Source organism: Brassica oleracea, chromosome C4, assembly GCF_000695525.1.
Source record: "Brassica oleracea var. oleracea cultivar TO1000 chromosome C4, BOL, whole genome shotgun sequence".
Taxonomy (NCBI): Eukaryota; Viridiplantae; Streptophyta; class Magnoliopsida; order Brassicales; family Brassicaceae; genus Brassica; species Brassica oleracea.
In genome coordinates, this window is record NC_027751.1 from 42,218,676 (window position 1) to 42,233,905 (window position 15,230).

Genomic DNA, 15,230 nt, shown 5'->3' on the forward strand with positions numbered 1-15,230 from the left:
AATAAGTTTGCAATGGAACTATAACAAATATTCATTATTGCAAAAATATTGCAATAATCATAACAAATTATCAACGAAAATGGACGTCGCAATTTTTCCGTTGCAATAGAGCTATTTTCTTGTAGTGCGTGTTCAAAACAAGATCAGTATGATAGAGGCAATAGTCATGGTAACCAGAATGGTTTACCCACGAAATTATACACTTTATGGTATAACCGGATTGGCCATCCTGGTCAAAAACATGATGCGAAATTGATATTGGAAAGGGCACAAAGAGTTATCCCATAGAATCTCACATGTGTAGCATGAACACAAGGGGGCACCCCCACACTTTCAAGTATTTGTACGAAGGTACAACACCTTTCCAAAGTTCATATGGTGTTTTACCAGTGGCTTTGTTTGGTATTTTGTTGAGGATATAATTTATGGTAAGCAAAGCTTCCTCCCACATGTTATGGGCTAACCCAGATTCCTGCAACATCGCATTCATCATCTCTTTAAGAGTTCGGTTTTTACGCTCTGCAACTCCGTTAGATTCAGGTGAATAGGGAGCGGTGGTTTGATGAATAATGCCATGCTCTTTACAGAACACATCAAATGGTCCATCATACTCGCCTCCTCTATCACTTCGAACTATCTTTATAGTTCTATCGAGTTGGTTTTCAACCTCGAGTTTATACTCCTTGAATTTTTCCAAGGCTTCATATTTGCTTCTTAGCAAATAGACATAACAATATTTTGTACAATCATCTATAAAAGTCACATATTTTTTTTTTCATTTCTAGTCTGAACAAATTTTAAATCACACAAATCTGTAGGAATTAAACCAAGAGGTTCAACCATAACAATGAGACCCCAAGTCACACATACCCCCGGGAACGTCACTGTTCCACCGTACAATACATTCACTACCACCACTCCACATCCAGAGAATATTACAAAATAAGTCCCTATCATCTCGGCTATCAACTGTAATCAATTTTATAAAGGCTTAAACCAATTTGAACAAAATTCATTTGTGAATAAGACTGTCTTAATACACATTTTGACCAGTCCATCCTCAACAAATCCTTTGCCCAAGAAAATATCATTTTTCTTTAGCACAAGTTTTTCAGACTCGAAAGTTACTACAAATCCAGCTTTGCTTAGTAGCGAACCGGAAATAAGATTCTTTCGCATATCTGAGACATATTTCACATTTTTGAGAATTATCTCTTGTCCAAAAGTGAGCGCAAGTTTCACTTCACCACAACCTTCAATAACGGACGAGCCGGTGTTACTCATTAACAACCGCTCCTCATCATTGCATTTTTGATAGGTACTAAACATGTTCTTATCAATGCATATGTGAGTGGTGGCACCTGTGTCATACCACCCGTCTTTTGAATTATTTTCAATCGTATTGACTTCTTAGACCATAGCACACACGTCATTTTCAATCTGAATGCTCTGATTATTTTCAGCAGACATCTCAGTTTTCATAGCAAATGGAATCATAAATGACAGACCACTCTCAAACTTAATCTGAGGCGTGGACTCATTTAATCCATTGCTGATCACACCACTCGATCTATCAATGATCGATATATTTGTGTTGTAACTCATCCTTGATTTTCAAATCTGCTCACAAAGACTAAGATACAAATTAGTTTATTTCAATAACACTCACAAATAAGTTCAACAATTTTTTTAAAAAATATCCGATTAATTCAATAAAAAAAATCAGAAAAATAAATTCTGAGACCTTAACGTTACGCAAACGATCAAATTTAACGTAATAACAAATCGATTGAACGTCAAATCAAACACACAGACACAAGATATTAAAAGGTCAACTTATAAAATAATATTACTTACTTTACCACTAGTAACGATATGCAAATGATAATATCAATAACAAAGAAACGATTGATTGCTGGTTGGAAATTAAATTAAACCAGGAACGTAAACCGGGTAAACCAAATAATGCAGTAAATTTTTTTTTCTTTTTACGCTTGACGTTAAACAAAAGAAAGCGACGAGGTTAAAGAAAACGATTTATATATTTTTAAAGACTTTTAACCGAATCTGATTGAAATCCCGTTTAGAAATATCAATACAGAAGCGTAAATTGCAGAAATATATAAAAACTAGTATTATCTCCCGTGCTAAGCACGGACATTAATTTTATAATCTACAGTGAACATAATTTATTTTAAAGGTTATAATTTACAATGTAAATAAATATTATTTTCAAGGTTATATTTATTGATAAAACTTTAAATAAAAAAATAAAATTTTTCTTTTTATATCCCACAATAGTCAAGTATAGACACAAGATGAACATTAAATATTTTCCGTACATATTTCCATTTTTAACTCAAAAAAGATTATTACATATGAAAAATCAGATTGAGGGAAAGCATATTTCTTGCATAAGTTTTATTAGAGCACAAACTTTAATTTTGTAGATAATTAACATTTATATTCATTGTAGTCTTTCCCTATTGCTTTTATATATATATTTATTTTCCTCCATGATATTCTTTTAAATTCATTTGCATTGCTATACTTGCTCAGTCATTTTTGTTTCTAACAGAATCTACAAATAAAAATTATAAACGTAGAAGTATATTTTTTTGATCTTAAAGTAAACAAAATAATTTCACTGCATTTTCTATATAATTATAAACACACAAATAAAGAGAAAGGAAAATTTACCGTAGTGTTAGGTCTCAATTTAGATAGTAGACATGAATCTTTCATTTGATTTCATTTGTTGCCTTCTAAGTATCTCCATGTTTTCCGTCTTTTTTTTCTTTTTTTCTTGTGGTGCTTCTCAAGTTCTCAGACGCTGTGTACGTGTGTCCTAAATTGAGACCATATTAATCTTTTCGTGAACTATCACCACGACAACAAATAAACATATTCCAGTAAATTGAGAATTGATTAGTCATTTTAAATACATTGTTGACATATTTTATTTACCTTTACCTTTTTCACATACAGTATGTAGTTTTGGCCAATGTCTAGAAGTACATGAAAAAAAATAAGAAAGTTATAAATAGGTTAGAAGAGAAAATGATTAATCAAAAAGATATTTGAGCATAAAGAGTTTAAGCATTTTTTTAGTTTTCACTTACATGGACTTGAAAGCTTTATCATCCAACATCAGTATCAATCCATAGCATATTGATGTTCGTCTTTTTCTCATTTCGTTAAAAGAAAATATTCTTTTGAAAACTATTATGCAAATGTTGGACCAGAAACAGTTTGGATTTGGATCTTGAACTGTAAATGATTTCGTCATTAGAAGTTGAAACTTTAGAGAGATCAATTGAGCCATTGCAAGAGATTTAAGAATTTACTATTTCTGATTGCAAGTAGAAATGAAACTAATATATGACAATTATCTAAAAAAGATTAGTGGTTTCTAAGTAGTGGGATCATGGGTGTCGTGTGAATATATTGGAAAATTTTATTTTATATATAAAACAAATAAAAGGAAATCAGTTAATAGACTAAACATGTTTTATGCGTTTAAAATTTTCTGTATTTACATTTGTTTTTTAAATCGTATTGTTTTTAAATATTTTACACATGTAAATTGTTTTTAATTGTTTTAATTTTTTTCCACATGGCATTTTTTGATTCGCGAATCGACTTGCGCTTTAGTATATAAAGGATAATCCAATAGATCCTGCAAAATAAAAACGCAAGAGCAAGAATATGACTTTAACGCTGACACCGAGAGCAATCGGAGCCCAATCCGATTCCAACACCTTTTTAGAAAATATCAATCAACCTGTTCTTAAAAAAAACTTTTACAATAATCACTCCGGTTAGTGCAAAGCAATAAACGGATATTTTGAGTTAAGACTGATAGGACCGTATTATATAAACTACGGAAAACTGAATATTGCAGAAGATAAATTTGATAAAATTATACCAAAGATTAAGAAAAGGATGATTCAACTGCAGAGGCGACATATTATCTATTTTCTTAACTCAAAATACGTCTCGTAGTGCGACGGTTCGATAACGTAATGAGTCCCAAGATACAATTGCAAAAAATCTTATGATTTGCGTCACCCTATCAGAAGCCTGACGAAACTAGTTTTGTGTATACTCTCAGACTCAATAAAAAATATCAAAGAAAAAGAAGAGACAAAAATAATGTGAGGGATTTTGTTTTTCAATGTGTCGTCTCTTTTCTGAGTTTCACCTTTCACGTATTGTTTTATAACTTGAAAAGTTAAAACGTACGTTATGTGACCTTGGAGTAAACTAATGGAATAATGAGAATTGATTCTCCATTACTCACGTTAGTGACCAAATTAATAAATGGTTTGACCAAGAAAATCAAAGCCGAATATAATTTTTTATGGGTTTGCATTTCTATGTTCCAATAAAACATAAAAGATCATCATAAATAAAATCTGAAAGGTTAAGTTAATTGACATATTGTCCAACCAACAAAATCAATTTCAAATTCAAACCCAAAAATCCAAAGTGATAAATTTGCTAAATATTTTATACTTAGTCAAATTTAAAGCTTTATAAGCTTTGCAAGTTACTCACTTTGAACCTCCATTTCTCATTCAACACAACTCCGATTTTGACAAGTAAATACACTAATTCATAGTGTTCACGGTGACGATTACATCGTGCCCAAATTCTAGTATTTCAGACAGACGTCTCCGTCGGAAAACCCATCGAAAAATGGTCCACATCACTTTGTCAAAACCGAATTCCAAAATAATACATTAAACTATAAACTTTTGACGACAACTTTTTGTATAAAATGTAGCTATTTAGCTATAAAATGTCTATAAACCCCCATCCTTAGTAAGATAGATATGGATTGTTACAGAGTTATCATAGATTTTGTTATAACAATATTTTTGTGTCATAGATTTGGTATAATAATATTTTGTTTTTTGTTTTGTTGCTAACGTCAAATTTTGTAGCTAATAATCATGGTTAATTACGGAAACACCCTATCTAATTCTTTGTTGTTTTTAGTAAACTCGTAATAAACATGATACATTTTCCCCTACGTATATGTTAGTTAGAAAACGTTATCTTCTAATATGTGTCGGTTGAGAAAGCACTACTTTAATCAACATACCTTTTGAATGATATTTAAAGTGATAGATGAGTGAAAGTCTGGAGATGGGTTGATTCCATCCGTTCCTCTCTTCTTCATCTTTCTAATAACTTTCAGAAAACACACACTAACGAACTTGATAGTTGTATCATATATAAAATACGTAGCTTTTACTACAACAATACAATATAAACGAAGTTATATCTTAGAAGATTAGCATGAATGAATTTTTATCATCCGATAATTTTTTTTTATATTTAAATGAAAAAACACCATCAAGTTTTTCTTATGTATTACACATGTTAAGATTTAGATTAATTATTTATTTAGTAAAAATAAATGATTACCATTGTCACTTTGTGATTTATTTATTCTTGTAATTTCATAACATTTTCATTTTAGAACTATTAATTTTCAATTTTTCATGAGTATTTTATACAAGCAATATTTGATCTATACTATTACTAGGTGACATTTCTATGCTCATGTACGTATAAATATTAATAAAATAATTAATTTTTAATAATAAACTAATATTTCTTTTTACAGACAAAAATAATATTTATTTATATTAAAATTTCAAATAATTTACCAATTTATATATATTAAATTTATGAAACTATTATTTTTAGTTATTTATTGTTAATTTAATTAAAAATATACTTTCATGTATAGTTCACATCTATTATTCCAAATTGAAGCACATTTTTGTTCTGATTATAGTAAAACCTGATTAATTTTAGGCTTAATGTTATTAACAGCATTTAGTTTGTTATTTGTTTTAGATTCATAAATATATTTCTATAAAATTCTATATAATTTTAAATAAGCTGCTTGGAAAAATAAAGAAATAAATGTTGTCAATTCAGAGTTGTTAACAAACATAAATGATAATAGTTTGAAAACTCATTCATGAATATGAAAAAATATAAAATAAATAATTCTTAAGTAGTTTAATAATTTATATATGATAATTATAAAGAAGATGTGTAAATATTTTTATGATATCTTAATCAAACATATGATTTTGGGTATAATTTTTCGAATATGTTTTGTGTTTGTTTTGAGGTATATTAAATTACATCAGCTCCTTAGATTAAACAACAACTGTTTCACATTCTAATAAAGTTAAATTTGGATTAACAGTTTTAATTTCATATACATATATATATGTTATTCATCTTTGATTTATAAATATATATTTTTAAAATTATGTAACGTGATATATATAGGTTTGGTACAAAGTTAAGATAAAAAATAGAAGTGTTGATCGGTTTGAAGTTCCACAAGCATACCAAACTAACTATCATTTGAAAGTTCATCGGTCATTTCATAATACAATAATAACCAACAATTTAATTTTTTGATTCCATCAGTTTGCCAATGTACAACTGAGATTAACCAACAATTATAATTATAATTTTGTATTATTTAAATTGACTATTTGATATTAAGTTCATCTTAACCTAAAACTAAATAACTTTTAGAAACAGAATGATATGAGGTGATTGACACTCACTATTGACAATTTATTTTGTAATTCGATGAAAAATAAAGGAACTATTTTTAAATATTTTAATATCTATTATATTATTTAAAAAATTGTTGATTAAGAATAAAAATTAGAGTTTTGATAACATAAATACTTTGATGACTTATTTATTATAATTTTTCTATTAATATTCTGATTCTTAGAAAATAAAATAAGAAAATTTAATAAGTACATAATATATATCAATAAATGGCTATGTTTTCTTTAAAATGCAATATATATATAAAAAAGAAGAAAAATACTTCATAAATTAATTTAATGCATTAGTAATACTTATATAGTACTCAGAAAAAATTAATATGAGTGCAACTTGTTAAATAAATTTTTTTCAAATAATATCAGAAGATCCATGTTTTAGAAAAAAAAATTTGTTTCAAACTTCTGATATTATTTGAAAAACTTTTATTTAAAAAAGTTTCAGGTGAGAATCAATGTTTCAAAAAGATAAAAAAATTTAGAAAAAAAAATTTAGAAAAAAAGATACATTTTTTATATTTTTAAAACATAAATTAATTGCAAATTGTAAACTTAAAAAAACATAATTGTGTTTAATAAAATTCTATTGGTTAAAAATTGTGGGGAATAGTTAATTACAGAAATTAATGCATTGGTAATTAAAAATTTGATATGTTTTTTTAATAAGTGTGAAAATCATAAAACTTACATTTTTCTGAAACAGATGGAGTATTTTTTTTGTCTTATATTTTCCAATTTTTAAAATAAAGCTTATTAAATAATAAAATAAAAACTTAAAATAGTAATAATGAAAAGTAGTCATAATAATTTAAATTTATTACAAATATCAAGGTAACTAACATTTGTTAAAATTAAAGTTAAGTACTATCCGTAAAAAGCTAACTCCTCGATAATATTACAAAGATATATTTTGTCATCTATATAAACTATTATATATACTTTCAGATATTTCAACTTCTCATATAACTCATTTTAAGGCATTTCCCTCCTCATCGTTTTTGGGCAACAATGACAGCAATGGTCGACCTTGATATTCAAAATTGTTTGATCTTTACTCTCGTATTCCTCTTCCCAACCCTCTTTCTCTTTGTCTTCTTCTTCTTTAAGGAACCAAAGAACAGCTTTGATCTGCCTCCAAGCCCTCCTTCTCTTCCGATCATTGGTCATCTTCACCTCATCATCTCTTCTTCAATGCACAAGTGTTTTCAGAAAATCTCATCCAAGTACGGACAATTCCTCCATCTCCGCATCTTCCACGTCCCCATTGTTCTCGTCTCCTCTCCCACAGTGGCCTATGAGATCTTCAAGGCTCACGACACGAACGTCTCCTATCGTGGTCCAATTGCTATCGATGAGTGCATTGTGTTTGGTTCGTCTGGCTACATCAGAGCTCCCTCTGGTGATTACTGGAGGTTCATGAAAAAGATCATCATGGCTAAGGCCCTCGGTCCCCAGGCGCTAGAGCGAACACGTGGCGTCCGTTTAGTTGAGCTAGAGAGGTTCCACAGAAACCTGCTGGATAAGGCCATGAAGAAAGAGAGCGTGGAGATAGGCGAGGAAGCGATGAGACTCGTTAACAACACGCTGGGAAAGATGAGTATGGGAAGTAGTTTCTCAGTGGAGGACAATGACGGTGGGAAAGTCTGTGAACTATCAGTCGCGTTCACTTCCTTGTGCCACAAGTTTTGTGTGGCGCAAGTGTTTCATAAGCCGCTAGAGAAGCTAGGGATCTCATTCTTAAAAAAGGACGTGATGGAGGTTTCACACAGATTTGAAGAGCATCTGGAAAATATTCTTGCGAAATACGAAGAGAAAGTTGAGGAACATCAAGGTGCTGAGTTTATGGATGCATTGTTGGAATCTTATCAAGGCGAAAACGCAGAATATAAGATGACTAGGAAGCAAATCAAGGCGTTATTTGCGGTAACACTTTCATTGAGAATCAAACAAATACCATTATACTCAAGGCCGCATCTGGGGAACAGCCGGATGAAATATTGGCTTTGCCCTCCCCTGTCCAAACTTTTGGAAGTTTTTTACATAAATAAAGACTTCCAAATTATGAATTTTTTTTTTTTTTGATAAAATTACTAAATAAATGTTTATACCCCTGAAATCTCAGATCCGACCATGTTTATACTAAATTAAACAATTTGCTAATGCAGGAGCTTTTCGTTGGAGCAGGTGACTCCTCTTCTTCAACAACACGGTGGGCAATGGCAGAGATCATCAACAACCCTAAGATTCTTGAGAGACTAAGAGAAGAAATCGATTCAGTGGTGGGAAAAAATAGGTTGGTTCAAGAAACTGATCTAACAAATCTACCTTACTTGCAAGCTGTAGTCAAGGAAGCTCTAAGATTGCACCCTGTGGGAGCTGTGGTGCCAAGGGAGTTTCAAGAAGGCTGTACGATAGGAGGGTTCTACATACCGGAGGGAACATCACTTGCTGTTAATTCTTATGCTATCATGAGAGATCCTGATTCTTGGGAAGATCCATGTAAGTTTAAGCCAGAGAGGTTTCTGACATCTTCAAGATCATGGAAAGAGGAGGAGAGAAAAGAGCAAGCACTGAAGTTCCTCGCGTTTGGCGCCGGAAGGAGAGGATGTCCTGGATCAAATCTTGGTAGTACTTTTGTAGGAACCGCGGTTGGAGTGATGGTGCAGTGCTTTGACTGGGAAATTGAAGGAGATAAAGTCAACATGGAAGAAGCTTCAGGATTGAGATTCTTTATGGCTTTGGCTAAGCCACTTAAGTGCACTCCTAGTCCTCGAAATATGAACCAATTAACTTCTGATTCAGGAGGTCAAGATTACACTCGGTTTCAATTAACAAACATATAACTCTATAAAAGTTCAGAAGATCGTTATTACATATGTTACATGCCTTATTTTTGCATTTGTACGTTCATGTTGTTGAATGCATTATGCAAATACCTCCTTAAACATTGTATTTTATTTTTTAAAAAAATATTATTTATCTTGATGTTAATATCGTGACAAAAAATAAATCTTGATGTTAATATTAAAAAAAAGCTTAATGTTAATATATTTGCCACTTTCAGTAAATATTTGGGTAAATTAGTGTATCAGAATATATGGTAATTTTACTTAACAAAAGTGCCATGTACTCAATTAAGAAAGTATCACAAATCAACCACAAAGGAAGGAAGATATACTACTCTATCCTCGAAATCTTAATATCGTGTTAACAGAGACAATCCTTTCCATCTTGGGCTACGTAACATACATTAAATATAGCTTCACACTGATCTTAGCTTTGTTCTATACAGCATTGTATTGTTTCTTGTGACCTTGTGACTATTCACAAGAAGAAATAATACTGATTTATCGATTTTATGGTTCTTAAACCGATCAACGAAAGCCAGTCTTCACGATTCAGAATACTTTGTCGGTGAAATCAGAGTAAAATGCATAAATAAACAGGAAACAAAGTCTTTCTCTTTTAGAATTCACTAGAACAAGAAAATATATTACACCAATATGTTAATGCATAGATCAAACACAACCTTCCTAAAATACCATCATTTTCTATTACAAGCATTATTTAGGATAATCTTAATCCTACGTTAAAACTACCCCTAGAGCTTAGACTTCAATTTTCTTAAACTCGGAAGTGTGTAAGCCAATACTTCGATACCCAAAGCACAAGACTAGCTCCAAATGCTTGATCACACAAGCACTAAACAAAGATCTCGGTTTTCTTATTTTGTAGAGACACATTTTTTCTTGGATCCACGTCCTCTTGTATACATAACCAAAATTTGCTCCCAAGTTCTTCCAAATGCAATTTAAGTAACTTTCATTTTTATTTTAAGGAATAACTTCTTTTCTTTTTCTTTTTCAAATAATATCATTTACATTTTACTAGGTGGTTACCCGTGAATTCACGAATATAAATATTGTATGAATATATATATATATATATACAATGCTATAATTTTTAAATAATAATTAGAAAATTAAAAGGGTAGTTTTTAACTCCAAATACTTTTGAAGATTTAAAACTCAATATTGTATTTTTCAAAACATGAGATTTAATGATAAATTCATTAATATTAATCTAAGTCGTTAAAAATATGTATTATACCTGATTTTGATCAAACGATTAAAAAAAATCATGATCAATGAATCAAAAATCTATTTTAAAACACTTTATAATCATCATATTATCTTATCTATCATCTCATTTAACTTTGAGGCAAATTAATTCTCATTTTCAAAGTTTTCATGCATTTAACAAATGTCAGTGGAATTATATATGCAATTATTAAAATTTTGATGTTGTAGAATTCATGTTTGTTGCTTTTACTTCTATGTCTTGAGCTGCCTGGAGAATGTTGTGATTGTCGACGATCTCTAGGTTGTGGAAGTAGCTAACTTTGCCAAAACCTTCGTCTAGTAAATGACCAGAGCCCATATGTGTCGTCGTGTGCCGTCCAAAGTAAAAAAAAATCATCCACTTTATATATATATGTGTCTGTGTCAGGTAAAAAAAATTTAAAAACAAAAAATTTCCAAATTATCCTCTAATATTATACCTAAAATATATTTAATTATACAAACTAAAATTTAATTTACGAATTTGGTATATTAGCAATATGAAATTTGCAAAGTAATATATACAAATTAAATTTTAAAGTTAAAAAAAAAAACATTTTCTACTTTAAATTTCCTTTCTTTTTACTTTAAATTTCCTTTCTTTTTACTTTAAATTTTCATCATTTTTACTTTAAATTTTTATTTCTTTTAATTTTTAAAATAATTATATTTTTTGATAAGTGTTAGAAGTGTTAAAACTATTTAGAACTTAAATCAATTTGTGACTCATATAAAAGCAAAAAAATAGCATATCATAACCGGCTTTAAATTAATACTATTAAATTAGGAACATGTTCGGTTGATAATGTTTGGTTCAATTATTTACAATCCACTTTTTTAAATAACTAAATGCCAGTATATAACATATATACCTATAACGTGACTTGGTATTTTATAACTTCCTCTCTCTTTTACTTCCTATAATGGACATATTTATAGGAACCAAAGAATCAAAACCAATTGTGAACTTAATTCATAAATAACCAAGTGAATCTTATATCATAACCGGCTTTAAATCAATACTATTAAATTAGGAACATGTCCAGTTGATAATGTTTGGTCCAATTATTTACAATCCACTTTTTTAAATAACTAAGTGCCAGTATATAACATATATATCTATAATGTGACTTGGTATTTTATAACTTCCTCTCCCTTTTACTTCCTATAATTTCGGGTTGCTTTATTTTGAGTATAAAAAAAATTACGTATATTTATATATAAAGCAGAGTTCCCTCTCTCCAGATGATGCCACGTCATTAAATAGAGAGATGAGAACCTGACACCTGTCTTTTTAGTCATACGGTGCGTTCCATTTATCAGACAGAGTTCTTAAACTTAAAACATTGGGCTTAACTAAACATTGGGCCTCATATAGATCGAGAGTTTTCCTCTTTATCACTTCAGCGACTAGAAGAAACTTTTCACCACTAAAGAAACAATCAACTTACCGGCCACGATAACTGGAGACGTTACGGGAGAGACTCAATCGAAGGGTCATCTTTAACGATGTCAGGATTTGTCATTGAATGCGTATCCATTACTTCTTCTGGGTGAATCTTCGACTATAAAAAGGTATATCCTATCCTTTTCGAATTCATAGGTTAAATCATTTCAGTCATAGCTGACAAAAAAAAATCATCTGAGTCATTAGTTTTCAAAAAATTCCTGCAAAAAATGGCTAACTTTGATATTCTACTCGCCTATTGTACAAGCTATACAAACTTAAGTGATTTTTTTTTTCTGTATCTAACTTTAAAAGCATATACAAACTTTTAGGACTGAGTTCGGATACGAGTCGACCGATTGGCTCGATAGATGTAGCTTCACAGTCTCTGGGTCGTAGAACGCTGCTACGAAGAAACGTTCCTGGCTGAAGCTTGTGGAAGACATCTAAATCCGTATACGTACTTCGTTTGAGGTAATCTGTGGACCTGTAACCAATCCTCCATCTCCCTGGCTACAAAGGTTTCTGGGGATTTTGGAGAAAATAGAGGAGCTGAGCTATGGTGGAAAAGTTAGAAGCTTTCAGAAATGCAAGTTTACCCTGATTCCTTTATTGTTTACATAAGTCTCCACAATTACTTTGCTATATTTACTCTCAATTCTTGGACCTTTGACTTTCCTTACTTCATTGCACCGCAGACTGCTGAGTGGTGCTCAGGTATATGCTACCAATACAATCTCTATATTATGGACTGTGTTTTGATGAGTTGTCGCTGTCACTGTGAGGTTTACTCTTGAGATTGCATTGTATTTCCACTTTTTCCAGGCTATTTGTTCATCGTATTTCAGTAGAAGCTTTTACGTTGTACATGTAAATGAGACAGGCTACCAGCTACATTGGTGACAATAAGCTAAAGGCGGATTCAAACCACCTAGCCAAAGAAAAAACTTGAATCTTTTGGTCTGACAGTGGATTTGATGGGTGGGTTTGACAAATGGCATGAGTGTTTCTAGAGCTTGAAAACCCATGTAAGCTTCTCTTCAAGTTTGTTTCTTTCGTTGGTTTTACAACATAGACTTTTTTTGGTAAAATTTAAAACAGAGGCTTATTTATTTTTGTATTCAAATGTTATTTGCTCAGCTAATCTGAAGTATACTAGGACCTAAGGAGTCTAACGTTATTTCTACGAACCTTAGCAAGAATGTAAAATAGTCTCGGGTTTTTAATGGACTACGGGAACAAGGTACATATCATTGCACCAGTTTACATTCTAAAGAAAATGTTTTAAGATACCTTAATCCAAAGATCATGCCTCTATAGTAGTGGAATGTGTCGGACAGACTCTTTGGTTGAACCTAGATGCGTCTTTTACTTATTCTATTCCGTAGAGAATGTAATTTAATTTTTTCCTTTGTGTGGTTCTAATATTTCTACGTTCATGCGATCTTTTTGGAGGATTGAGTTCATAAGTCTGTGATTACATTCATGCGATCTTCTTGAAGGTAGTACGTTCTCTGTATCTGTTAGTAATATATACTAACTCCAACGACTATTTTACTTTGGTCCATTGTTGTAGACAGATTGAGGTGACAAACACGGCCATAGCATCGTTGGAAAAAAAATGCGGGAGGGAAGGAAGATAGCCACATTGCAGCTGGTGCACATGGAGTGTAATTACCTTATTGTTTACTACTTCAAGAAGCTTCTCGGAAAGTAAGATAGCCACGTTGCAGCTGGTGGACATGGAGGGCAATTAACTTACTGTTGATTTCTTCAAGAAGCTTCTACAGCTTGGAGAATGCCCACTGTTTTGTTCGGTTGTAGTCGGTGGTTCAGACCCGGAGGAAACTTCTATGTAATTTAATTTTTGTGAGATGATCTACCCGGGAAGACATCATGCCGTATTTATTTTACTACAACAACACAGTTTGTTCTGATGACTCTTTCTTTGTCTGCGCTTTTGACCATTAATTACCTTATATGCGTATGCTCCAACATATCAACGATATGTTTTAGTTATGTAGAGATCTTCAGTCTTCTCGTGTTACCAGATTCTTTTGATAGTTACCAAGCACCTCTTCCTTTTTATTCGAACTAAAATTGACTGGAAAGGTATTCTACTCAGTCTCTAATGGAAGACATTTATAAACATCAAAACATTTCAATATAAAGAGGACATAAACAACTCGAATGGCTTTGTTACAAACAGTTGAGGTTACATATTAAAAGTTAAATTAGAACTTTAAAAGAAAGAAAAATAATTATATTTTATGAATTTTTAATAATTAATTAAGTTTATGATTTATAAAATAAATAGTCAAATGATAGACAAATTGGTGGTATATACTAAACGCAGTGCTTCATATATATACTATCATCAAATCCAACATACATTATATATCAATAATTTAATTAAATAGAAAAAAAATTAACAAATACGTAGTATTTAAAGTTAATTTTTTTTGGACAACAGAAACAACTATTGTAAACAAAGCAAAATATATCTTATCACATATAATTCCTCCTTACCTAAAATATTTAAAAGATAAACATCATTATCATACTCATTTCTTGCAAATACAAATTTAAAACACAAACCAAAAAATTATAAAAAAAAATAATAACCTAGATCACAAATAAAATATATCTCGCCGGGTCCACCCTAATTAACTATATATCTAAACAAAGAAATAATATTAGACTACAATCATTGACAACAAGAAATTCATCTACTAGATACTTTGATTTCCCCATGCGTGATACCATTCTTTATATATATTATCAATAACAATTAATATCATTTATATTCATAGTATCAATAACTATGTTTACAAATAAATAAATAACTATACCAACTTTAAATATCAGACCGTTTGAATAAAATATAGAATCATTCAGATAATTTTAAATTTATGGATAAAAATATTCGGGTAATTTTGTTAATAAATAATATTTTTAGTATACTTAGTTATTTAAAAATTAAATATAATTAATATTTTTGGGTATATAATTTTATTTTGAAAATTTGGATACCTATTTGGCTCG

General features: G+C 30.4%; 1 protein-coding gene and 2 long non-coding RNA genes across 9 annotated transcripts; 2 read left to right on the plus strand and 1 right to left on the minus strand.

Moving 5' to 3' along the window:
- Positions 1–2,707: 2,707 nt before the first annotated feature.
- Positions 2,708–3,322, minus strand: LOC106341576. Its single transcript, XR_001269685.1, has 3 exons — positions 3,123–3,322; positions 2,974–3,008; positions 2,708–2,848 (listed from the first exon to the last, which is right to left on the minus strand). It is a non-coding gene; the product is annotated as an uncharacterized LOC106341576 (long non-coding RNA).
- Positions 3,323–7,587: 4,265 nt separating this feature from the next.
- LOC106343024 (cytochrome P450 705A5-like) lies at positions 7,588–9,612 on the plus strand. The gene is made up of 2 exons (XM_013782128.1): positions 7,588–8,540; positions 8,783–9,612. Exons 1-2 carry the CDS (start codon positions 7,626–7,628, stop codon positions 9,458–9,460), a joined length of 1,593 nt encoding a protein of 530 aa, XP_013637582.1. The 5' UTR covers positions 7,588–7,625; the 3' UTR covers positions 9,461–9,612.
- Positions 9,613–12,131: 2,519 nt separating this feature from the next.
- On the plus strand, positions 12,132–14,162 carry LOC106343025. 7 transcript variants are annotated; one of them, XR_001269910.1, is made up of 5 exons: positions 12,133–12,313; positions 12,518–13,213; positions 13,326–13,428; positions 13,641–13,687; positions 13,762–14,162. It is a non-coding gene; the product is annotated as an uncharacterized LOC106343025 (long non-coding RNA). The 7 variants fall into 7 exon arrangements; XR_001269911.1 differs by having other exon boundaries at positions 13,766–14,162; XR_001269915.1 differs by lacking the exon at positions 13,326–13,428 and having other exon boundaries at positions 12,132–12,313.
- The last annotated feature ends 1,068 nt before the right edge of the window (positions 14,163–15,230 follow it).

What these genes read in the sequence shown, in the direction of transcription:
- LOC106343024 (XM_013782128.1), top strand. Translation starts at nt 7,626, where the DNA reads ATGACAGCAATGGTCGACCTTGATATTCAAAATTGTTTGATCTTTACT. An exon ending in AAATCAAGGCGTTATTTGCG is followed by an intron (nt 8,541 to 8,782) that starts GTAACACTTTCA and finishes TTGCTAATGCAG; the next exon opens with GAGCTTTTCGTTGGAGCAGG.